The sequence below is a fragment of the Zingiber officinale genome, chromosome 4B (genome assembly GCF_018446385.1).
Source record: "Zingiber officinale cultivar Zhangliang chromosome 4B, Zo_v1.1, whole genome shotgun sequence".
Classification (NCBI taxonomy): Eukaryota; Viridiplantae; Streptophyta; class Magnoliopsida; order Zingiberales; family Zingiberaceae; genus Zingiber; species Zingiber officinale.
The window spans coordinates 82,496,482-82,519,948 of NC_055993.1; the positions used below are offsets into that span (position 1 = coordinate 82,496,482).

The following is a 23,467-nucleotide window of genomic DNA, read 5'->3' on the forward strand; positions in this document are numbered from 1 at the left end:
GAGACAAAAGGACAAGAGAACATCTTCTGACAGCGGGTATGTTCGATGAGCAGGCCATACGCAGGATCTTATGACAGAGGGTTCCGCTGTCCCATCAGAGACGTGCTCGGACTGTAGCAGTATGGTGTCAGGTAAGCTTTTCTGACAAGCCCATATTGAGGTATGGGCTGAGGACACGTATTCGCCTCGGTATGTGTGCGTGAGCCCCTTCCCAGCTCTATATAAAGGGCCTCACACTTCACCGGAGGTACGCATTCTACGATATTCGGAGCCACTTCTTTGTTGTCCACTTGCCTAACTTGAGCGTCGGAAGGTCGTCGCCGGGAACCCCTTCCTGGCCCGACTTCCTTGCAGGTTCGCTGGAGCTCCGTGTGATCGGTCGGGGATCTACGTCAGCAACGCAGAGAGTGCCACGTGCCCAGCGTCCGTTGATTCAGCGTTCGGACAGAATCATCGACGTTATAACGGCAAAAGAATGGATATGAACGGTTGGAACGGAACGACAGTCACTTGCAGCCTTTTCTTCAACGATGACTCATGGCGGCGGGTTGTAGGCAGAGATTTTTTCTCCGGTTGCTCATGATGGGAAACAATGAGTGTCATTCGGTGAAGCCTGTGGTGCGACGGAAAGGAGGAAAACAAATAGAAAAATTGTTTGAGGCGGCAGATGATGCTTCTGTTGATTACTTGCGAGCAGATCGAACTCGAAGTCGATTTGGACGGTGGCGATGTGCATAGAGGGAAGAGAAACTTGAGACAGTAGGTTTTAATATAAAATATATATTAATAAATCAAATTAATTCTCAACTTAATTAAAAGATAATTTAATAAAATCTATTGAAATTTAACCTAAAAATATTCTATAAAATTTATTAAATTTTAAAAATTCCTAAATAAATTTTATATATTTACATTTATTTATTTTAATACTTTTATTACTAATCAAATTAATAATAATATTATTAATTTTATTACTAATTAAATTTATCAATTTAACATTTTATTAGAAGTTTGATCAAATTAAAGGGTTGACCAACATTTCAGATTAATTTGGATCAAAATTATAAATAAAAATATTTAAAATTATTCTAATATTGTTAGATTTAAAATTATATTATTAATTTTTTTTTAAAGTGAGATGTTATCTTCTTTTAGTTTTTAGGTAAAATAAGATAAAAGTATAAAAAGTCGAAAAAAAATTTTATGGACAAGTATGATACTTATTATTTTATTAAAAAAATAAATTTAATTAAGTATTTTAGGTTTTGTTTGAAAATAAATATAGACTATGACCCCCTATGGTTTTCTAAGATTGAATACATCCTCTTAAATCCATAAGTTTCCGTTAAATTTACAAATGTCTGTAAAAGTCTTGCAAAAAAAGTCTATAGAACTCCATAAAATTCTTTTAACAACTATGTGAGATTCTATAAAAATCAATAAAAATCTATCAACTCTATAAAAATATATCATTAAAAGAAAATCAATAAAAATTATTCAATATTGAATGCACCCCGTATGAGACAAGAACAATCTTTCTCTTCAATAAGTAGTTATACATGAACAATAACTTTCTTGAACAAGGACACTAAAGGTTCCTTAGTTTGGTTTGGCCAACAAGTGGACCTTAGCTCCGGCAAGATGGTGGATAGCAACACTTGCTACGTTGAGGGAGAAGGCCGAAGGACTGCTGCACATCGATCGTTGTTACGGTTATGAAAAGAAGAATTGCTGCTATTAAGAGAGGAAACAAAAATTTATTGCCCTCAACGCTGGCTATTGATGACTAGGAGATAAAGAAACTTGGTTGCTATTGGTTGACAGGAAAAAGAAGAAAACAACAACGTTGTTGTTATCGTCGAAGAAGAACAAAGCATAGGGAAGACAGAGGAAAATAATGGGAGACGGAAAAAGGAGAAGAAGTCGGTATTCGTGAGGCGGTGGGTTGCTGTGTGAAGAGCGAAAACGAGAAAAGACAATTTTTTTAAAAAAAATAATTTATTTTAAACCGATTGAATTGATTTAACTCGAATTTATCAAATTATGTCCAAATTAATCATTATTTGAACTAATATAATCTTTATCTTCGTACCTACTTGTATGTAAATCGGATCCCATCTGATTTAAATTTTACATTTTATTTTGTGTCTGACAATTTAATTTGTTTATTTAATTTAAAATATAATATTTAACAAAGTTTACATGAAATTGAGAATTTTAAACCTATGAAAGAAGGTAAATATAGATAAAGCGCATGCGCTAACCCCAGATAATGATACCCTGAGAATCGAACTCTGGATCTCTCAGTCAAGAAATCATACGCCTCCAACTGTACCACACCCTAGGAACTTTTTAAATGATACTAATATAACGATGAACTAAATTTTCTAACCTCTCTAGAAAGTGGGCTCGAGACAAGAGCCTATTAAGCCTCAGCTTAGGTTCGAGGCTTAATGAGAAATCAAACTGAGAGGCTATAAGATAAAGAGTATCTTGGTTAAAAAAAAAAAAAAATCTTTTTGGAGTGGTGCAATGGTTACCTAAGGTATTTTTTTATGAGATTTTTTGGTCAAAAATCAATGTGTTCTCTAATATCTTCTATTTGTATTAATTGCTAATAATCATCTATGATACGTTGAAGTAGAATGAATCATCTTTTGTCATATCGTAATAAAAAAGAATGTTGATGAAAGTAAATTACGTAGGTAAAAGGCATGAAAGAGGGCTAAGTACACCTTAGAAATATACAGGTGCTAAAAGGTAAAGTCATATCCTTAACAGCCCTTCATTACAACTCTACCTACTCTTTTAGAGGATAAATCATGGGACGTACAATCTTCCTATAAAGAGTGCATGGGCCCTAGAAATATACGTTTTGATTTGAGATTAACGTCAGAGAAGTTAAGCATCATTTAACAATAATACTTTATAGAGATGTGAGTGTTGAGTGACTCCGGATAAATCAATTTGCGAGTCGGACCCGGTCCTTTTCCACGTGTGGGTCGATCGCCTTCCTCGGTCCAACGGGAGTCGTCCGTCCCCTGCTACCCTAATAAATCTGGAGCTTCTCACGAGATTGTTTGCCCCACAAATCTCAGAAAAAAAGAGGAGGAATAGAAGAAGAACGCCGATCGAGGGCGGCGCTTTTATCTCTTCAGTCGCCATTTTTCCAGATCGGGATCGTGCAAAATCCTTCTAGAATTGTATGGCCATGTCCTGATTAATCTGCTGGCTTTGGATCGTGTCCTTTCCGTTGATCTGTGATTTTTCGACGTCGATCTGTGATTTTTGTTTATTTTCTATTTGATTTTCCTGGCACTGCAATTTCTTAGATCAAGTTTGTTCCTGCAACCATGATTTTCTCTCTCATTAAATCACTTCGCAATTTTGTTGTTCTACACATGCTGTTGCTATTCTTGTTGGGATTTTAGTCAAAATATGATTTTGTTGTACCAAATTACATAAGTATGTTGTGTTATGAAGAAAAAAAAGAAAAACAATATTGAAGATCCATTACGTCCCATCGATGTTGTACCGGATTAATTCTAAATAATGTTTCATGTGTGGCAATGAATATAGAGTATCGGAGTCTATAGGAAAAACTTTTAAGTATAATTTTTTTTTTTTTTTTTGCAAATATAATTTCTATGCATGTGTGGTAAAATTCTCAGTATAAAAAATTCTGAGAACAAAACGGGATCACAGGGACTTTTGGCAGTGAATATAGTATCGGAGTCTGAAGGAAAAATTCTTATTGTAAAATTCTCTTTTCTGTCCTCAAACATAATTTCTGTCATTATTAGTATAAATTTTGATAATGGAATGAGATCAGAGTCAACTTTTGGCAGCTGATAGAATACCAGAGTCTGTAGGGAACTTCTTATCATAATTTTACAAATAAAATGTTCTTTATGTTCTCGAGCATAATTTCTCCGTGACATTTAGTAAGACATTGACAATAAAGATATTTTGCTAGGTTACCCATGCTCAAGTGTCTTTCATCTGGTATAAATTGTTTTATCTTTCACATGGATAGTTGCAATGTATGTCCATATCTCAATCTTTTATCAGTGTTTTCCAACCTGGACTGGAACTGCCATTCAATTGGTTAAACTGGATGAAAATCCTGTCCATTCTTAAAAAAAAAAAAAACTGAATAAATATCTGTATAAACCTGGATTAAAACTGGAACCAGTAATATAGTGCAACTTAAGGTTCTTTGGCTTAGGAATTAAGAAACTATAGGCGTGGTTGAAGGCCATGGTTTTAATTCCTAGCATTAAAGTTTGATTTTATACACACACACACACACACAACATATTATATTTTTTTCCTAAAATAATTACTACCAATATTTTTTGAACTATATATGTTTATTATATTATGTTGAATTTATTTATAGTTTTTAAAAAAATTGTATATATAAATTTTATATTATTTAAAATAATGTATTGTAGTTTTTAAATATTTTTTACTTAACTCATGTAAGAATATTTGTCACCTGAAAACATAATTTATAATTATTATGTTACTCCCAGTCAACTTGTTTGACTTCAACTGTATAGAATCACTAGCTTTGCAGATTGGATCTTTGGTTGAGTTTTCAAAACATTGTCTTGTGTACAATTTTTTTACTCTATGTAGAACAAGGCAGTAGCAATGATTTTGTGTGCGTTTATAACTGACTTTTTTTTTCATACTGTTATGAAGTTGTTTGCTGTGTCAGGTTTATTATGGACTTTTGTTCTTTCTGTTATGAAGTTGTTTGCTGTGCCAGGATTCTGGGATATGGCAGGAGGATTCAGGGTGCTCCATCTTGTTAGGCCATTTTTGGCTTTCCTGCCAGAAGTTCAAAGTGCTGATCGAAAAATTCCATTTAGAGAAAAGGTCATCTACACTGTTATCTCTCTCTTTATCTTTCTCGTTTGCAGTCAACTTCCACTTTATGGCATCCATTCAACCACTGGAGCCGATCCTTTTTACTGGATGCGTGTTATTCTTGCCTCAAATCGTGGAACTGTTATGGAGCTTGGAATTACTCCAATAGTGACTTCTGGGTTGGTGATGCAACTGCTGGTTGGTTCCAAGATCATTGAAGTCGATAACAGTGTTCGAGAGGATCGTGCTCTTTTGTAAGTGTTGCTTATTTATTATTTGGGAATTTTCCTCATTGAGATTTGCATAAACCAGTTATGACATTTTGCTATTTTAGGTAGTAGATACATGCTGAAGCTACCTGATTCTAGCGTTGCCATATAAATGTCAAACAACCTCAGTTACCTTATTCTATTTATTGTTACCATCTTTATTGGAAGAAGCATTCAAGCTATTTGTTTTTGAATGGTGATAATATTACTACTGACTTTATTGGATATTTAGCTTAATGTCTATTTATTTTTTTCAAGGGAATAATACTCATCTTTAACTGCCAAGTCAAATTAGTCCATCATTGTATTGCCACTTACATATTGGAATTTGTCACTAACTATTTGTTTGTTTACCTTTAACTGTTTTAATGTGTATAGTGTGTAAATAGACTTGTAAGGATCTTGAACTAATTGATTGAATAATTTAGTTTGATGTTGGATTATGCTAGTCCTTCTTATTTAGGCTGTATAAGCTTAATGCACAAATTGGCATGGTGGGGAAGGGGAAAAAAGGAGCACACGTAAGGATGTAGCTATAAAGTACAATTACATTCTCAATTATATTATAAGAGCCTATCTATATTATAATATCTATATCTACAACCCGGTTTCCTTTTTCATCGCAAGTATTCATTTCATCTTTAAAACTTAATGGCCCATTGAAGGTCACCATGTGTTCTTATCATCCAATTAGTTGTCATCTTTCTATACAATCCAATTAATGTATTCCATGAATCACCATGATTGAATAGCTAATAACTTTCATGAATATATATATATATATATAGGGGTGATATGTTGTACATTACTTTGCGTGTGACTCTGGGCACCTGCCACCGTGGCAGGTGCTAGTCAGCTTTTTTGTTATTTTTTTTTCTTTTATCTTCATTGCTTTCCTTTTCCTCTCGCGATGTTTTCCCCCTCGTGCTTCTGCAAAATTAAGTTTTCCCTCACCGAGACACCGTTCCTCCCTACGAGACATCGTCCTTCGCAGGGAGCTGCTGTCCCTCGTGGGCACTGCCGCCAACCTGGTGGCAGGTGCCTACAGTCACACACAAAGGGGTGTGCAACATAAATAAATGGGTTGTCCACACATTTTATCTCTAATATAGTTTTCTTATACCAATGTTTTCCATTTTGCTATACATAGTGAATACAAGAATAAAGAATAATCTTAATGTGCTAAGGAAAATCTATTATCTTCTAATAAAGAGATAATTATAATGATTCCATAGAAATTGAGCTGTATTTGATCAATAAAACACAAGCTATGAAGGAGTTAGCCAATTTATAAAATAATTCTATTGAGCTGGACCAACCAATCAGTTAGATTGATGTAATTCCTTGCCATAAGATCTGTAGATTTCCTAGCTTAAGATTTTTTAAGTTTTAAAGGTGGATGTGCAGACACATGAGCTAAATGGAACTGAATGTTGGGTTATGACACGAGAGGATATTAAGGTGGATATGCAGACGTACAAAGATAAACAAAATAGAAAATGAAAATATTAGAGGGAAAGTAGGAATTTCACCTATTGAAGGAAAACTCTGGGAGATGTGTTTAAAATGATACAAACATGTCAAGTTAGGCGATGTGAAACTATGACAAATACTCATATCAAATGAGGAAGATAAAAAAAAGATTTGGTTAGTAACAATAAAATAAGATAAAATTTATTTAAATATAAATGATGATATAGTAGAGGGGATAAAGCCTAATAGCGTAGAAGGATATATATAACCGACCCCACCTAGTAGATAAAGATTGGTTGTTGTAAAGAAGATTGACACTTTTCAATTTTAGATTAATGTCTTATTCAGCCATCACATACACACAAGCGATTGAAATGATGTCCTTTTTTATAATGTAGACTTGTCTTTCTGATAAAATGCCTTTGCAAATATTGATCAGTCATTAGTGGATTTCAGATCACGTCATTCTCTTACATTGAAGAGAGAACTCATGATGTTAGGTCATTGCAAGAAGCTCTTCAGAGAGTTTGTTTGGAAAGAAAATATCGTACCATTTCCAGCAATATGTTTTCCTCTTGTTACTTTGTTTCACTGTGATTAAATTCACACTGTTTATAAGGGAATATAACATAACACCAATTATCTTAGTTTCATGGACTTACTGTAGAATATTCAAATTCTTTTTTCAAAGAAACCCTGAATATACAAATTGTTCCCATCTTTTCCCCTGAGAGAAATTGATATCTTCAGAAAATTTGAATGTTAGATTTCATCATGATGTTCAATATAGTTATATGATTGTTTTTCCATTTTCCAGAAATGGTGCGCAAAAGTTACTTGGTATTCTAATTGCCATTGGAGAGGCAGTTGCATATGTTCTATCTGGAATGTATGGCAGTGTCAGTCAACTTGGGACTGGGAATGCTATTCTCATTATCCTTCAACTTTTCTTTGCTGGCATCATTGTCATCTGTTTGGATGAACTTTTGCAGAAAGGATATGGTCTTGGATCTGGTATTTCTTTGTTCAAAGCTACCAATATCTGGTAAATCTCTCAACTCTTCCATGCTTACCTTCATATAATGGTTAATCCTAATTCAGTTCTTCCATTTTTCAGTGAAAATATAATTTGGAAAGCATTTAGCCCGACAACCATCAATAGTGGGCGTGGTGCTGAATTTGAAGGTGCTGTTATTGCCCTATTCCATCTACTGATTACCCGAACAGACAAAGTTCGTGCCCTTCGCGAGGCTTTCTATCATCAGAATCTTCCAAATGTGACCAACTTACTCGCTACAGTATTGGTTTTTTTAATTGTCATTTATTTCCAAGGTTTTCGGGTTGTGTTGCCTGTGAGGTCGAAGAATGCTCGCGGGCAGCAAGGCTCTTACCCTATCAAGTTGTTCTACACCTCCAATATGCCCATCATCTTGCAGTCTGCTCTTGTCTCAAACCTTTACTTTATCTCCCAGGTACACCATGCAGCTCTAAGACTAATTGCCCCTATATCCCATATATCTGAACTCTTATATGTTCACTGCAGTTGTTATACAGGAGGTACAGTGGAAATTTCCTCGTCAACTTGCTGGGTAAGTGGAAAGAATCAGAGTATTCTGGTCAGTCCATTCCTGTTGGCGGTTTAGCTTACTACATCACTGCTCCATCAAGGTGGTGATCTCTCTCCATTCTAACCATCTATATTCTTGTAATGCTTCTTATATTCAATTTCGAACTCAACTACGCAGCTTGGCGGATATGGCAGCGAATCCATTTCATGCACTTTTCTATATAGTCTTCATGCTCTCAGCTTGTGCACTTTTCTCCAAAACTTGGATAGAAGTTTCTGGATCCTCTGCAAGGGATGTAGCCAAGCAACTTAAGGTACCCTAGTAGCATTATCTCATTACATTAACTGTTGCTTCCTGACATATACATACATTGGCAATACAAAACCTGGAAGTACTTTATTGATTTGGATGCTTCGAGCTCATTATCGTAATCCATCAAGTTCTATATATTAGCTTCGGTTAGATGTGTAAGCTTTTCCTAGATTCTGATTTTTATTAATTGTTATCAAAATTTGGTGTTATGCAGGAACAACAAATGGTTATGCCAGGTCATCGGGAGTCCAATTTACAGAAGGAACTGAACCGCTACATCCCTACTGCTGCAGCATTTGGTGGCGTGTGCATTGGTGCACTGACAGTTCTAGCAGATTTCATGGGTGCAATTGGTTCGGGGACTGGAATCCTTCTTGCTGTTACGATCATATATCAATACTTTGAGACCTTTGAGAAGGAGAGAGCTAGTGAGCTCGGGTTCTTTGGCCTGTGATCTTGTAGTTTTAATGAAATGCTCGTTTAAACTGAAACAGTTGTTAGTGAATCTTAATTGAGTTCCATGCTTATATGTAAGAACTTTCTTCGGCAAAGGCTATGTAAGATCTACTCTAGTCTAGTCAGGTATGTGTACACTAACGACCGTTGGCCCCGTTCTAAATTGTATTTATACCTTAACTTCTAACCGTTTTTTGCCCAAATACCTTCTCATGTTCTGTTGTCAGTTCATGTTTACTAATTCCAATGAACTCCAGCCAGATATCTTTGTGATTCTTCCTGATGCAGAGGGAAAGAAATGATAGGAACTCGATGCAAGTCCAAGTAGCAATGACAGAAACATCCATAATATTTCTCCAATGGATGACAGAGAAGTATTTACAATCTTATCATGCTGTTTTTTTTTGTTTGCAAAAATTAAAAGGGCATCTGTTTTTTTTATCGACTATGTCCCATTTTGATTTTTTATTAGAAGAGTGTCTCACCCCTTATAAAATGACATAAATATCCTCTAGCATGTGCATTGTTGCCTATATTCCCACTTAAATTGAATTACGTTGTAGAAGCTATGAAACTATAACTACTAACAAGTTTAAATTTAAGAGGTTATAATTTTTGATTCGGTTTTAACCACAGGACGCACAATATATTAAATCGAAATTCGTTCAAAGATCTTTGATTTGATATATTATGTGTCCTGTGGCTTAATCTGAATTGAAAATTATGACCTTTCAAAGTTTACTCAGCATTCATGGGTTGTAGTAGTTACGAAACCGTAGCTGCTATAATTGTGCGGTAATTCAGTTTCAGCAGTTATGAAATCATAATTACTATAACTATAGGTTCAAATTTAAGAGATTATAACTTTTAATTTGATTGAATTATGAAACGTACAATATATTAAATCGAAGCTTGTTCAAAGATCTTTGATTTGATGTATTGTGTTTCTCATGGTTCAATCTGAGTTAAAAATTCTGATATCTCAAAATTTATCCAATATACACTTTGTAGTAGTTATGAAATTATAATGATTACAAGTTATAGCTTTGATAGGTCGTAATTTTTTATCTATGGGTCTTTGGAAAAACCAGTCTTTCATGTAGGCCTACTACTATTTATCTTATAAGAGCTCTAAACTCTCTCCCTTATTAGGGCAGGGTCCCGTGTACTACATGATTCATGTCCTAACGAGAGGGTCCTCTGCTTCAGTTGTATTAGGCTACGTTTGGTTGGATGTAATGTAATCTAGCTTGTAATGTAATCAAATTTGTAATGTAATGTAATGTAATATTGATTACATTACTACGTTTGGAAATGTAATGCATGTAATATTTGATTACAAGGATGATTACATTCTTTTGTTTGGTATCTATTATTTTTTATCAGGAATGTAATTTGTATTATTACAAAATGACAAAAATATCCTATGACCTCTACTGACGGTCGCCGCACTTCTGCCGGAGCTTGCGGCAGCTACCGACCGCCGGCCGCCGACCGGTCGGCGGCGGCGGCGGCGGTGGGGGGCAGAGGCCGACGGTGGACTAAGGGTATATTCGGTATTTAAATTTTGGTGGGACGATGACATCGTAATGTAATCGGATTACATAGCATTTGCTTTGTAATCCAGATTACAAAATTTTACTACATTTTGTAATCCAGATTACATTACATTACAAGTTTAAAAGTTTACAAACAAAATAATCTACCTTGTAATGTAATCAGTATTACATTACAAGGCAGATTACGCCCTACCAAACGCAGCCTTAGAATCTACTCATTTTCGCGAGAGGTCTGAATTTATTTGCTTGGAGAACTAGCAATTTCAAGTCAGCACCGACCGAAGCCCTGACCAATTAAATCTTGTGCGACGGGAGAGAAGTTGAGAGGCAATTAAGGCAATTGTCGGATGGGGTAAAGTAGGTGCGAATCGGGATCCTAAGTCTCGTAAGTGGATGAAAGATGGGAAGATAACCCATCTACTGTTAGAGAGAAGAGGAGGTGAGACTCCTATATATAAAGGAATGATCTGAGAACAAAGACAGTCAAAGAAGCGTGAGGGAGATAAAGACCAACTATATTTGGTTTCACTCGTTCGTTCTGCTCCACTTCACAACCTCATTTGAGCTGAGAGTGAGGTCTTGGGATGGATGCCAGTATGACTGTAAATAAGTTGAGCCAAATTTTGGGATGTTCAAACTTGTTTGATAAGGTAATTGAGCCGAGCTTAAAATGAATCAAGTCTTTGAAATGATTACTCAAACTTGACTTGATTTATTTTTTATGAGCTTGAACTTGTTTGAAGCTTGACTTGCTCTCAATTCAAGTTTGGTTCGAGCTTGGTTCAAGCTTGATTCATTTAGATGTTATCGAGCTCTCAATTCAAACTTATTTGATTGCTTGAAACTTTTACTTGTTTGATTGGATATTGAGCTTGATAATTCAAACTTATTAGCATATTGATAATAGTTTTATTAATGAACATGGTTTGTGAATATTGTTCACTAACGTTATTCATGAACATTGTTCACGAATATTAACGAGTTGAACACATATGTGTTCAAGCTTGTTTGTTTAGTTTAACGAGTTAATCAAGTTTGTTTATTTAATTGATCTTGTGTATATTGAACGAATATAGACAAACTCTTACCAAGTCGAATACCAAACTTATTCACTAACATTTGGCCTAGACGCCAGTCTGAGGTACCTAGTCTCCACGACAATTGACCCGTAAGGCTTGATATGCGATCGAGATTCAGTAAGCGACGATTCCGAATCAAAGATCATTCCCCTCACTCTTTACTTTTAGATGAGACGCATAACATATCAAATCAAAGCTTCTTTAGAGATCTTCGATTTGATATATTGTGCGTCCCATAATTCAATCCGAGTAAAAAATTATGATCTCTCAAAATTTATTTAGTATATTCATGATAACAACTATAAAATTATAACTCCTATAATTATGTGATAATTTAATTATAATAGCCCCGAACTGTAGCTATTACTGTATGATCCGATTTAGGCAGGAATACGAGCGGGAGTGCTCTGTCAAAAACATATAGTGTGATAGGAGATATTTGTATCTTATCAAGTGGGACAATTTTTTGATAAAAAAATAATAAAATGAGTCATTCAGTTGACACGATTTGATAAAGAAATGACGATCTTCTTTACTTTTGTTCTTTGTTTTTTTATCATCAGCGGCGCCCGTCGTGTGTATGTGCCACTCTGTTTTCTGGATTCTTAGAGCCTAAGTCTTATTGTTGCAGCTACTGTCATCTACATATAATTGAGAATGTGAAAGAATCAAATCTATGAGGTTAGATGTTATATTGTTGTATAGTTTATTATGGTTAAAGAAACTCAAAAATCATCTTCAAGACTGTGTCCTGTTCAGTCAAGATTGTAGAGTTGTAGAGCAGAAAATTAGCGGTTAGAGCATCTACAATGGGGATATTTAGAGGAAATATTTCTTCAAATATCCCCACTCCCAAATATTCTTTATTGTGGGGGATATTTGATGGGTAATGAAAATCACCGGACACTCATCCCCTTGTGGGACTCACAAAAAGTGGGTTGCCACTATTTTTTATTTATTTTTTGTTTTTTTAATTGTTGGTGGGCCCCACCTTAAATGGGGATCCGTGACTTCATTTTTTTTTTTTTTTAAATTTAATTAAATTCAGACGACTAAAACATTAAAAACGAAGCGTACGTTGGAAAAATTAAACGTTCGAGGAATCAATGTTCGGAAAATTAAACGTTCGAAAACGTTCAAAAAATTAAACGTTGGGTAACGTTCGAAAAATTAAATGTTGGATAACGTTCAATTTCTCCCTATATATACATCCTTTCTTTCATCTATTTTCATCATTTCCATACCCATTGCCTACCAAAAATTTAGAGAGATGGATAAAAATTCTGGTCATTATTTTAGGGATTTGTTCAACTCTCCAAATATCGACGAAAATTCCAGTGAGGAAAGTTCTCGAGTTCGTCCTAATTTCTTCAATCCTCAATTTCCATTTCCCACTCAACATCCACCAAATTTTCAACCTTTTCCATACCCACCACCATATTACCATAATTTCCAAAGTTATCCAAATTCTTTGAGTGACGACCCTCGAGCTCCGTTTTATACATATCCTCCAGAATATTGGCAGAGTAGTCAGTATTTCATGCAAGCCCCATCTCATGGAAATAATCAGCTTCAATCACCAGAGATTCAATCAAATGAATCGAGAAGAGCTAGTGTTGATGCAGCTGACAGTGATAAAGGTACACCTTATGCAGTTCCCGATTCACAATTTCCTCCATTCTCATCTGAAATAGGGTCCGATGATATTATTCTAAATCAAGCACCAGAGGTGGGCAACGAATCAGATGAAGATCATAGCAAGCAAACAGTATGGACAATAGCATATGATAAGCTCCTTGCAGCGGCCTACATAATTATGAGTGAAGATTCAGTAGTTGGTAATGTTCAGAAGAGTGAGTCATTTTGGAAACAAGTTGTGGCATACTTCAATACCAATCGAGCTAAGGGAGCTAAAAAGAGAACTGCGGAGAAAGCAAAATCACATTGAGCTTCATTGAAAAAGATCGTAAATAGATACAATGGAATCTACAATAAATGGTATAATGATCGACCAAGCGGATGGAGTGACGAGGATTTGATGGTGCGAGCTCATGAAGAATACAAGAGTACTTTTAAAACTACTTTCCAATATGAGTATGTGTGGAGAATCATGAAAGATAGTCCTATGTATGCTAGCTCCTCAATCCTCAAATCGACGGGCTACAAAAAAAGTAAGAACATCAGAATCATCAGGTGCACATACTGACTCTTCTAATCCTAACACAACTGCTGATATAGATGATAGAGAAATTCAATCTCGTCCAATGGGACAGAAGGCAGCAAAGAGGAAAGGCAAAGGAAGAGTAGACCTACTTGATGAATTGAATCAGGCTATGCAACAATCAATGGCATATTTGGAAGAGTATAATAACAATAAGAAAGTTGATCAACTCATCCAAACACATCAACTTCTCGTAATGGACACACGAGACATGACTGATGAACAACTTCAAAATCATCTAGCGATATGTGAACAACTGAAGAAAAAATTGAACATGTAGTGAATTTCTATGGGTTATTTTATCTGCCTAATGTTTAGTTTATTAATTGTAGTTTATCGTTATGTATTTTATTAATTAAATATGGTGTGTATCTCTATATTTTAATTTTAAATTTATAAAATGTTTGTATTTGTATGAACTTAAATTTATATTTCTATTATATTTTTATTAAAATTAAATGTAAGCTAATTAAATAGTCGTGGGCCCTATAAATATTTGGTTGATGGTGAAATATTTAATTATAGAATTGAGGATATTTGAGAGTGAATATTTGATGAGTGGGACCCATAAATATTTGGATGGTGGGATATTTCATTGTGAAAGTTGAGATATTTGAATAGTGAGATATTTGAAAATTGATGTGGAAGTGGGGTCCACAAATATTTGGGAGAAATATCCCAGACTATTGTGGATGCTCTTATAGTAGAGTTGAAAGTTTCATCGACCCGACTTGATCGCATGCGTACCATAAAGTGGCTTCCTGATAAATCATAGCACCTCCTTCAATTTATGTTTATGCCATTGGTAATTATTTTGTTATAGTTGTATTTTGAACCTAAATCCTCGTAGTTTATCTTTAACTCTATCTAAAAGGTCTCAAATCAATAAAAATATCTTCATACCTTTTAAACCTATGCTCTTTTCCATATCTTTACAATGTGAATTTTGATTATATTCTTAACAATTCTCCTTTTAAACGAAAGGTCACTATTACTCTTATGGTCCGGACCAGTCTCCCTGTAAGCATCCAGTCACTTTGATTTGCTCCAAGCCTCGCCACAAGCATCCGATCACCTTGACCTATTATAGGCCTTCCCATAAGCATTCAGTGACCTTGATCTATTTCGGTTTTCCATGTAAGTATCTAGTTATCTTGACATGATCCAGGTCTCCCCACAAACATCCAGCTACTCTTGAATCTACGGCGGACTTCTCCACAAACATCCGGTCGTTCTAGACATGCTCCAGATCTCCCGTCAACTTCGTTCAAGGCTATCTCCCACATGACATCCGGTCTGGACTTTGGACATAAATCCTCATTATTTTATTTTTAAATTCTATCTAAAAAAATCTTTAGCCAATAGAGATATCTTCATTCCTTTTAAATTCATGATGCTTTACGGATCTTTTCAATATAAAATTATAATTGTATTCCAAACCATTAGGGTAGGAAAGAAACATTATGGCTTAAATCTGCAACATATCACATGGAACCATAACCTTCGTGAACTCATCCTTTCTCTCTAATGCCCCTATTTCCAACACCCCATTTGGTACGAGGGGCCTTAGTATTGAAGGCGAATGCCGTGAAAGTGACCGCCTCCAGCCAGACTGGAGCGATTTCTCAGTGTTGAGGAATGTGGTTACATCTTGAACCAAATTGCACAACCAGCCTTGCAAACTCAATCAATGAATTCTCTTGGTAAGCCTTTAATTGTTTTTTATAGCCAAAACGCATTGGATTCCATGAACCCTAGAGAAATAAATGGGATGACTAGTCCATTAGTTATTATAGCTAAAATGTATAATTGAAATCCTTTCTCAACATACAGACAGAGGTAGTTGTTGACTCTAATTATCAAGATTAATAGCCCACCTCCCACATTATTATCAAAGTACAATGATTATTAATGAACAAAAATTGGCCTTACAATCGAAGCCATGGAGTAGGGTCACGAGAAAACAAGCTCACATGGAACTGCACATGAAAGGTGGTTCTCAGGGTGTGGCCAACTATTTTCATTAATCTCTCGGCTGCATGAGGTTCAATTCAAGGGCCAGTGCTCCTCGTGATTTGTATGTCTATATCTAATGGGGGTCAGGGATAATGTACTCTCTAGAGTGATTGTTATCACTTTTAGTCAAATATTTTCATGAGGTTATATTTATTGATCCGGTGATGAAGAAGAGGACTCGACCGTATAATGGTTAACAATACGTGGAAGTCAGAGTCAAGAGGGGCAGCCCAATGTTCTTGCCGAGCGGGGGAAGTCACCTCGCCGATCGGCCGTGGTAGCGCCCCGGTCGGCGCGAAAACAGCTCGATCACAGGGCGGGTTTCCGATGCTCAGGGGTTCTCGTATGAAAGAATCGATTCGCTGAGCGGCATGTCCGCTCGGCCGAGCTACCTAACAACTAAGGCTGCATGCCCGTCCGAATATGCGACTAAGCGGCTCACCCGCTCGGCCTAGTAACAGACGAGAAAGAAGAGGACAAAATGGACAGCTGACGATATCCTTCTCGAGACATGCGCCGCCGACAGACAGCATGGTCGGCGACCAGACCGAACAGAAGATCGCACGGTGGAAGTTTTCACTGTCATGTCGGAGATATGCTCGGATGGTTGCGGTATGATGTCAGACACACTTTTCTGACACGTCCATTTTGAGGTATGCTTTGAGGAGCGTGCACACCTCGAGAAGCGTGCACTCACCCCCCGGGGACCCTATATAAGGATCCCTAGACTTTAACGGAGGTATGCGCGATTCTCCACTGTAGTTACAGTCTCGTTACTCTGCTTCCACTTTATTCCGTCGGTGCCTGACTTGAGCGTCGGAGAATCGTCGCCGGGAACCCCTTCCCGGTTCGATTTTGTTGTAGGTTCACCGGAGGTCCACGTCATCTGGGAGGTCATCTGAAGATAGCAGTGAGCACCACGTCTCCAGCGCCCGTCGACTCGACTTTCGGACATGATCATTTATGTTTACGTTAAATGATTAAAGTTTAGAGGCGATGGGCTTCCGGTAAGTGTTTAATTTGTTGAGTCTGTCCTTAGTTAGGGCATGTTTATCTAGATGGAGAGGAACAGATTTATGGTGGACTGTTGGCTGAAATTTTTGTTTGCCAAACTTGGCAAAGGTAGAAGAAAAAAATGTTAATCACTTGCAATTCAATGTAGACGGAGTCAAATTAGTAACACTCCATTAGCCATCAGAACTATTAGAGTCGGTGCTAAGGATGCTAGATTAGGAGGGCAAACGAATCGAATTAAACCAAATGATTTGAAAATATTGGTATTTGAGTTCGGACTATATGATATTTGAATTTGATTTAAGGCTCAAAAATGTAAATAATTATGACTCGTGTGTTCCAAATAAAATTTGAGTTCGAGTTCAGTTAGAGTTATTCATAATTCAATTAAAGTTATGTAAAAATAATCAGAGTTCGACTTGTGAGCGACTTGTGAACAATTGAATAAAATATTATGGATTCAAATTTATTTTAAAAAATTATCGAATAGGTTGGAATTCGGTTCAAATTTGATAATTTTAAATATGAATTAAATATTTTTCAAGATCGTTCAAGAGGCTCACCAACAAGCTCGATTTCATTAGGTAAGTTGGCGATCATTACTATTTTAAGCAAAGAGATAAACTAGCCATTCAACTTTATTTCCACCCACCATTCCTCCCTAGTAAACGACAGAAAGACAGCAATTCCCTCCATCCTTCCAAGTCAAAACTCAAACGCATATGATTGAAATAGTTAATTTTTAATATAACCCGATTAAACTAATGAATAATCCATGGCACCAATATTATTTCTCAACTCCACGAGTCCTGTACCTCTCTTTCGCATGAGAGCATCACCTTTTGCTGCAATACAAAAGCCCCTCAACTGTGAGCTTCTTCCTTTCCCATGCACAAACCTCACTCTGCTTCCTGTGCTCTGTTGCCCAACAAGGCCAAAAATGGTGTCCAAGCTGAGGAGGCAGGAATCCACGAGGAGGAGAAGCAAGCAACAAAACCAGTGGAGCGACGAAGCGGTGAAGAGGAAGGAGCCAGTTACGGTCGGTAAGAAGGAGGCGGCCGTGAGGCTGCACAAGGTGTGCAAGTTCAAGAGGAGTAGCTTCGGCGAGGAAGAAGAGGCCACCTGCTCTGCCATTCTCCTCTTGGTCTGCCTCGTCTGTGATCCTTCATCCATGTAGCAGTTTTTGTTCCTTGTGTTTTCCCTTTTTATTGCTGTGTGTGTTTGTCTATTCAGAATTTGTTCGTATTGTTTTTCATGTATAGATGGCATGCATAATCGTTTCCATGGTTACTAGATGCAGTTGTTACGATTCATAAAGGTGCTTTGAGTCTATGTTTAGGGTTGTAAATCAACCGAGCTTCATTCGTTGGTATTGAAATTTATTTGATAAGATAATCGAGTCAAGGGCAGTTAAACTATGCCACATGATGTTCAAATTTGACGTCCCCTCGGATGGGTCTAGTGGCTAGCGCATGAGGTATTGCCACAATGAGGTCTAGGGTTCGAATCTCGACAAAAGCCGAGGTAAATACCTCCCTTATGTACTAGTTACTATTCCAAAGACTAGTAGTCGCCCGTGATTTACCTCCTCCGTGTTGGTCCTAGGACAAATTGACGGGGGTACTGGGGGAGAGCCTATTTGCCCTTTTTGCCACAAGGATGTTCAAATTTGTCTGATAACATAATTGAGCAAGGTAAGTTGAGTTTAAAATAAATTAAGTTATTGAAATGATTGTTCAAATTATTTAAAATTTTTATATTTTTAAACTTCTTTGATTAAATGTAACGATAAAATTACTATCGTTGTTATCGTGTGGCCTAGAGGTCACGGATTTGAATCTCAAAAATAGTCTCTTGCAAAATAAGATAACCTGCATAAAATAAATCCTTTTTTGAAATTTCATATTACCAAAAAAGTCGAGTTGTCATTTTGATTGGTTATTGAGTTTGATAATAAAAAATTATTTTTTAATTTTGAAAGTTTATTTATTTATCACATCAATATGAATTTATTGATAAATATAATTATTCATAACCGCATGAACATACATTAATGAGTAGAACTTATATGTATTTAAAATTATTCATTTAATTTAATGGGATATTCAAACATAATAATAATAATACATAATAATAATAATATTATTATTATTATTATTATTGAATCAATAGATAAAATCTTACAAAATCTAACATCAAATTTATTTATGGATGGATGTTTGATTTATTTGCAGTCTTATCAATCTCGCAAAATTCAATAGTGCTTTTCCATCAGAAATATTAAGATTTTGACTAAAAAAATTGTGGTGTTGATTTTTTTTAATAAAAACAAGAAAAATGAAAATTGATATAAAATCAAAACATGTGAGAGAGATGATATAAACAGCTAAAACTACCTCCATTTCCTAAGTTGAAGATGACCAACATTTGTTACAAAAACATTCAGATGTATAAATAAAATCACAAGAATAATCTAGTGAGGACTTTTTTTTTTGAAATGCATGAACAAGGAATGACACCCCTTTTGGCATCATCTTTTTGTTCCTGTCCTAGTTCGCAATTTACATAGATTTTTTCTCTAGGTTCGGTGTTACCTGATTCATCATTTTTTTTTGTTACTGTCCTAGTTTAGATGACAATTAGGTGGCCCGGCTCTGGTCCCCGTCGGCCGTGGCCTGGACCTGTGCAGCATATTGCAGGTTCCACAGCACATCCTCTATCGAGGGGCGAGAAGACTCCCGGGACATGCACTTGGTTGTGATAGAAATCGTGATCGATAGAGACTCTTGCGAGGAAGAGGCTACAACCGGATCAAGAATGCTGCTTTGGTCCATCTGGTTAGTCGATAACATGGCCTGCTAACACGAGTATGATCATGATCGGCAAAAAGTAGTAAACAATCTCGATATCTTGTGATCGGAATGACAAAGGTTAGAGTTTATGGTTTGGTTCTAGTTTCATTTAGCCTAACTACCGAATCTAGCTGCATGTTTCTAGTTTCATAAGCTTACCAGTTCCTTTAGGCAATGTTCAGCACCTTTCTTCAAAAGTGCCGGCCCCATAAGTGCTTCTAGTAAAATGGAACCGAACGAATAAACATCATCTTCCAAGTGTGCCATTTCCCTTCCAAGAAGAATGAACATTCAGATCAAGAACAATTATCTGAAACTGTAAGTAGCTGTAGATATATACTCACAGATACGGCGATCTTCGGTAAGTAGGTTTTCGACATTCTGCATTTGCCTGCGGGTAGGAGGCACAATCTCATTAGCATCAATGCATAATTGTCGATTCTGTTAACTTAGAAACCAACCTCGTGCTTGTAGATTTCTTCTGTTATAATCGATAGCCCATAGTCACTCACTTTAGCTATCAAATGTTCATCGAGTAAGATATTGTTTGCTTTCAGTCTATTGTTGAAGAAGCCTGGAATTACTCCGGTGTGTAAGAAGTGGACTGCCTTTCCGATGCCTATCAAAACTGCTAGTCTATCTGACCACTTAAGCGCCTTCTCAGGGCTGTGTTCTGCGGACAGAAACACGGTAAATAAGTTCATCGGTGATCACCGGGAATGTTTATGGAGCTTTTTTTTACCAGACAAATGTGCGCGGAGATCTCCATTAGAGACATATTCATAGATGAGGAAGACTCTGTTGACACTAGAATCGTCTTGATCTGTATCAATGCAGTGGCCCAAGAGGCAGACCAAGTGGGGATGGCGAAGTTTCGATAGCAGATCCAACCGCAGCTTCAGATTTCTAATCGAGTACTTCTTGAACAATGCCAAGCATCGTATAGCCACAAGGATTCCATTGTCCAATCTCCCTTTGTACAACTGAAACAAAGACACAGCATGGTACAATTCTGACTACCCACAATTCGAGTTTCTAAATCAATCTTTAGAACTGCGACTTAGTCTATCATCAAAACCCATTTGATAGAAACATATTCTTATTTAACTTGATGATCAAATGCAAGCAAAAGAAGATTGAAGGGAACAAGAACAATTCTTGGATCATGGATAAATGCAAGATTTTAAAGTTTGCTATATAAGCACCTTGCCGATCGATCCCTCACCAATGAATGCTGATTGCTCGAAATTGTTTGTGGCTTCTTTCAATTCCTCCAAGGAAAATGCCCGATGCAATGGCAATTCTTGTGTTCCAAGCTTCATTGTTTCAGAAATAAACCCTGAAAAAGAATGGTAATTATCTATTCATTTTTCGTCGAGCATTAGACGAAAAGAAGCAAATTGAAGCAAACCAGTAGCATGTTACTCACTTGCATTGGCAAGAAGCTCAGATGATATTCCTGCAGCTGAATTATCTGGTGCTGGCTTTAGCGATACTCCTTGTTCTACTACTGCTCGATGACAGTTTCTTCTTCGAGACATAACAAGAACTAACAAAGCCAATACCATCACAAAGAGAATTCCACCGACAATAACAACAACCAATGGCGGCCTGTTCTTCTTTCTGGAATCCATCTCATTCGTGGAACTCAAATGGCAGAATTCAGAATCATGCTGATGCTGAGTATCAACGGACAGACAGTTCCAACTGAAGTTTAAAACAATCTTATTAGAATTGGAGATCAAACAAGACGGTAATTGACCGCTGAGCCTGTTAGTAGACATGTCGACAAATCCAAGTTGACCACTGCAAGTTAAACTGTCCGGCAGTGATCCACTGAGCGAGTTAGACGCGAGGTTCAAATAGTTTATGTCTGGCAAAGAGAACAAAGCAGCAGGTGGAGTGCCCTCCAGTAAGTTAAACGATAAATCGAGGTGCTGAAGCCGATCCAATCGCCCAAATTGCGGTGGAATCTCACCGGCCAGTGAGTTCTTGCTAAGCAAGACTGTAACCAGACGAGTCGGCATGTCTGGCAGCTCAGAATTTAAATTGTTATCCCTCAAATCCAACAACTCGAGATTGTTTAGCCTACTAAGATCAGGGATTTCACCGGAAATACTATTGCCGGACAAAACAAGTCCGGTGAGTTTGCTAATTCTCCCTATCGAATCGGGGATCGGCCCGGCGAGGCTATTTCTCTGCAAGCTCACGAGTGTGAGGTTTGCTAATGATGCAAACCAATCTGGAACTGTGCCATTGAAATGGTTTCCGTCAAGGGAGATCGTCTGAAGCTTTGCCATGGCAGAAATCTTAGGAGGAATGGAACCGCACAAGAAATTAGAGCTCAGATCGAGTAGTTCGAGCGAATACAGTCGGTGAATCTTGGCTGGAAGAGGCCCCCAGATCCCTAAAGAAGCCAAGATAAGAACTTTCAGCGTGGTCAGCCTGGCCAGAGTTGTGACGAAGGAATCGACGACGAAGGCTGCGGACAGTGTCTTCCCTGGGACTGAGCGACAATCATACTCGCCGGGCTTCGCGAGCTTGTCGCCCACAATCTTGAGCTCTGTGACTGAGCTTCCATTGCAAGTGACGCTTAGGTTTGGGGAAGAAGGTGAGTAACAGAGATCGTCGGTGGTGTTCCAAGCATCGAGCAGATTTGGGTACTCAAGTTGCTTCCTCATCTGCAGCAGTAACTGTGTGTGTGGTGGTTGAATTTGCTCCGATAGAGGGAACAAGAGCAAGAAGGTTGTTAGGGACAAGCAAAAAGGTGCCATTTCCCAGAAAGTAATGGCGATTTCACTGATCTATTTAGAGTGGCATAGGGAGCAAGAAAGCGGCGGCGGAGACGGCGGCAGGAGCTTTAACTTCACTGGAACAACGCGACTTTTCGACCAAAATCGACAGCAGAACGCCTCGAATTCCACACCGGAATGCCGCAAGGAGAGATTTTGACACTGCGAACTCCGGCTCCAGAAGAACTCGAGCACAGCGCACCGAGAAAACTGCGGCGAAATGAAAGGGAAAGGGGAATCTTTCTCGCCTGCGCTGCGACGAGAGCAGCAGCACGGGAAAGGACCGACCACGCAGGAAATGGACAAACGCGGCTACGTGTGCAATAAAGAGGGCACATGGGTTCCGCCCAAGAAGACAGGTATTCGTCTCTCGCCATCAATGGAGAGAGGTGAGATGGGTATGAGCAACCACCACCACCACGACCAGTGGGAGCTGGCAGAGCAGAGCACTGCAGCGACGACCAGAGCAGCAGCAGGAGCAGCAGCGAGCAGGTGACAATTTGCCAGTAAAAGTCTCGTCTTTGGGTTAAAAATTTGATCAATTCTATGCGATCAATCTCAAAATCTCAAATAGCTAATCTGATGATCAACAATTTGTAAAAAATCCCAAGTTCATGGAATTGAAAAGGATATGATTTTGTTAAAACACACACACACAGCTAGTTAGAGATGCTGCATGTGATGGATGTTATTCTTTTGCTAAACTAGAGATTCAAGATAAAAGAGAAGATAGCTTCATAACTATAGTATTTCAGTAAGTGAACAGGGACAAAACTCAGCGACAGCTGAAGGGCCACCATCCTTAGCGGACAGTAAATTTATCTGCTATAATAAATAAAGAATTTCTGAAAGAAAAGGGGAGGAGGAAGGGAGTGCGGTCCCTGCCACCATAATAAATCCCTTTTGCAAAAATTTATAGTAAATATTACAAATCTTCTGTCTCCGTCTCCATATTTGAATTGACCGTCAGTTGGAAGG

General features: G+C 37.4%; 2 protein-coding genes across 2 annotated transcripts; one reads left to right on the plus strand and one right to left on the minus strand.

Moving 5' to 3' along the window:
• Positions 1-2,990: 2,990 nt before the first annotated feature.
• Positions 2,991-9,143, plus strand: LOC121975291 (protein transport protein Sec61 subunit alpha-like). Its single transcript, XM_042526862.1, has 7 exons — positions 2,991-3,203; positions 4,778-5,132; positions 7,438-7,665; positions 7,738-8,092; positions 8,164-8,288; positions 8,366-8,501; positions 8,715-9,143. The coding sequence occupies exons 2-7, from the start codon at positions 4,789-4,791 to the stop codon at positions 8,952-8,954; spliced, it is 1,428 nt and encodes a 475-aa protein (XP_042382796.1). The 5' UTR covers positions 2,991-3,203; positions 4,778-4,788; the 3' UTR covers positions 8,955-9,143.
• A 10,074-nt stretch (positions 9,144-19,217) lies between these two features.
• Positions 19,218-23,142, minus strand: LOC121975292 (probable inactive leucine-rich repeat receptor-like protein kinase At3g03770). Its single transcript, XM_042526863.1, has 7 exons — positions 21,127-23,142; positions 20,903-21,036; positions 20,440-20,680; positions 20,159-20,370; positions 20,042-20,088; positions 19,857-19,968; positions 19,218-19,700 (listed from the first exon to the last, which is right to left on the minus strand). Exons 1-7 carry the CDS (start codon positions 22,469-22,471, stop codon positions 19,485-19,487), a joined length of 2,307 nt encoding a protein of 768 aa, XP_042382797.1. The 5' UTR covers positions 22,472-23,142; the 3' UTR covers positions 19,218-19,484.
• Between the last annotated feature and the right edge of the window lie 325 nt (positions 23,143-23,467).

Excerpts from the sequence above, each read along its gene's own strand:
- LOC121975291 (XM_042526862.1), top strand. The coding sequence starts at position 4,789 with ATGGCAGGAGGATTCAGGGTGCTCCATCTTGTTAGGCCATTTTTGGCT. Across the intron at positions 5,133-7,437 it reads CGAGAGGATCGTGCTCTTTT|AAATGGTGCGCAAAAGTTAC; the intron begins GTAAGTGTTGCT and ends TCCATTTTCCAG. Across the intron at positions 8,289-8,365 it reads TACATCACTGCTCCATCAAG|CTTGGCGGATATGGCAGCGA; the intron begins GTGGTGATCTCT and ends TCAACTACGCAG.
- LOC121975292 (XM_042526863.1), bottom strand. The coding sequence starts at position 22,471 with ATGGCACCTTTTTGCTTGTCCCTAACAACCTTCTTGCTCTTGTTCCCT. Across the intron at positions 20,371-20,439 it reads TCTCCGCGCACATTTGTCTG|AACACAGCCCTGAGAAGGCG; the intron begins GTAAAAAAAAGC and ends TTCTGTCCGCAG. Across the intron at positions 20,089-20,158 it reads AAGAAATCTACAAGCACGAG|GCAAATGCAGAATGTCGAAA; the intron begins GTTGGTTTCTAA and ends TCCTACCCGCAG.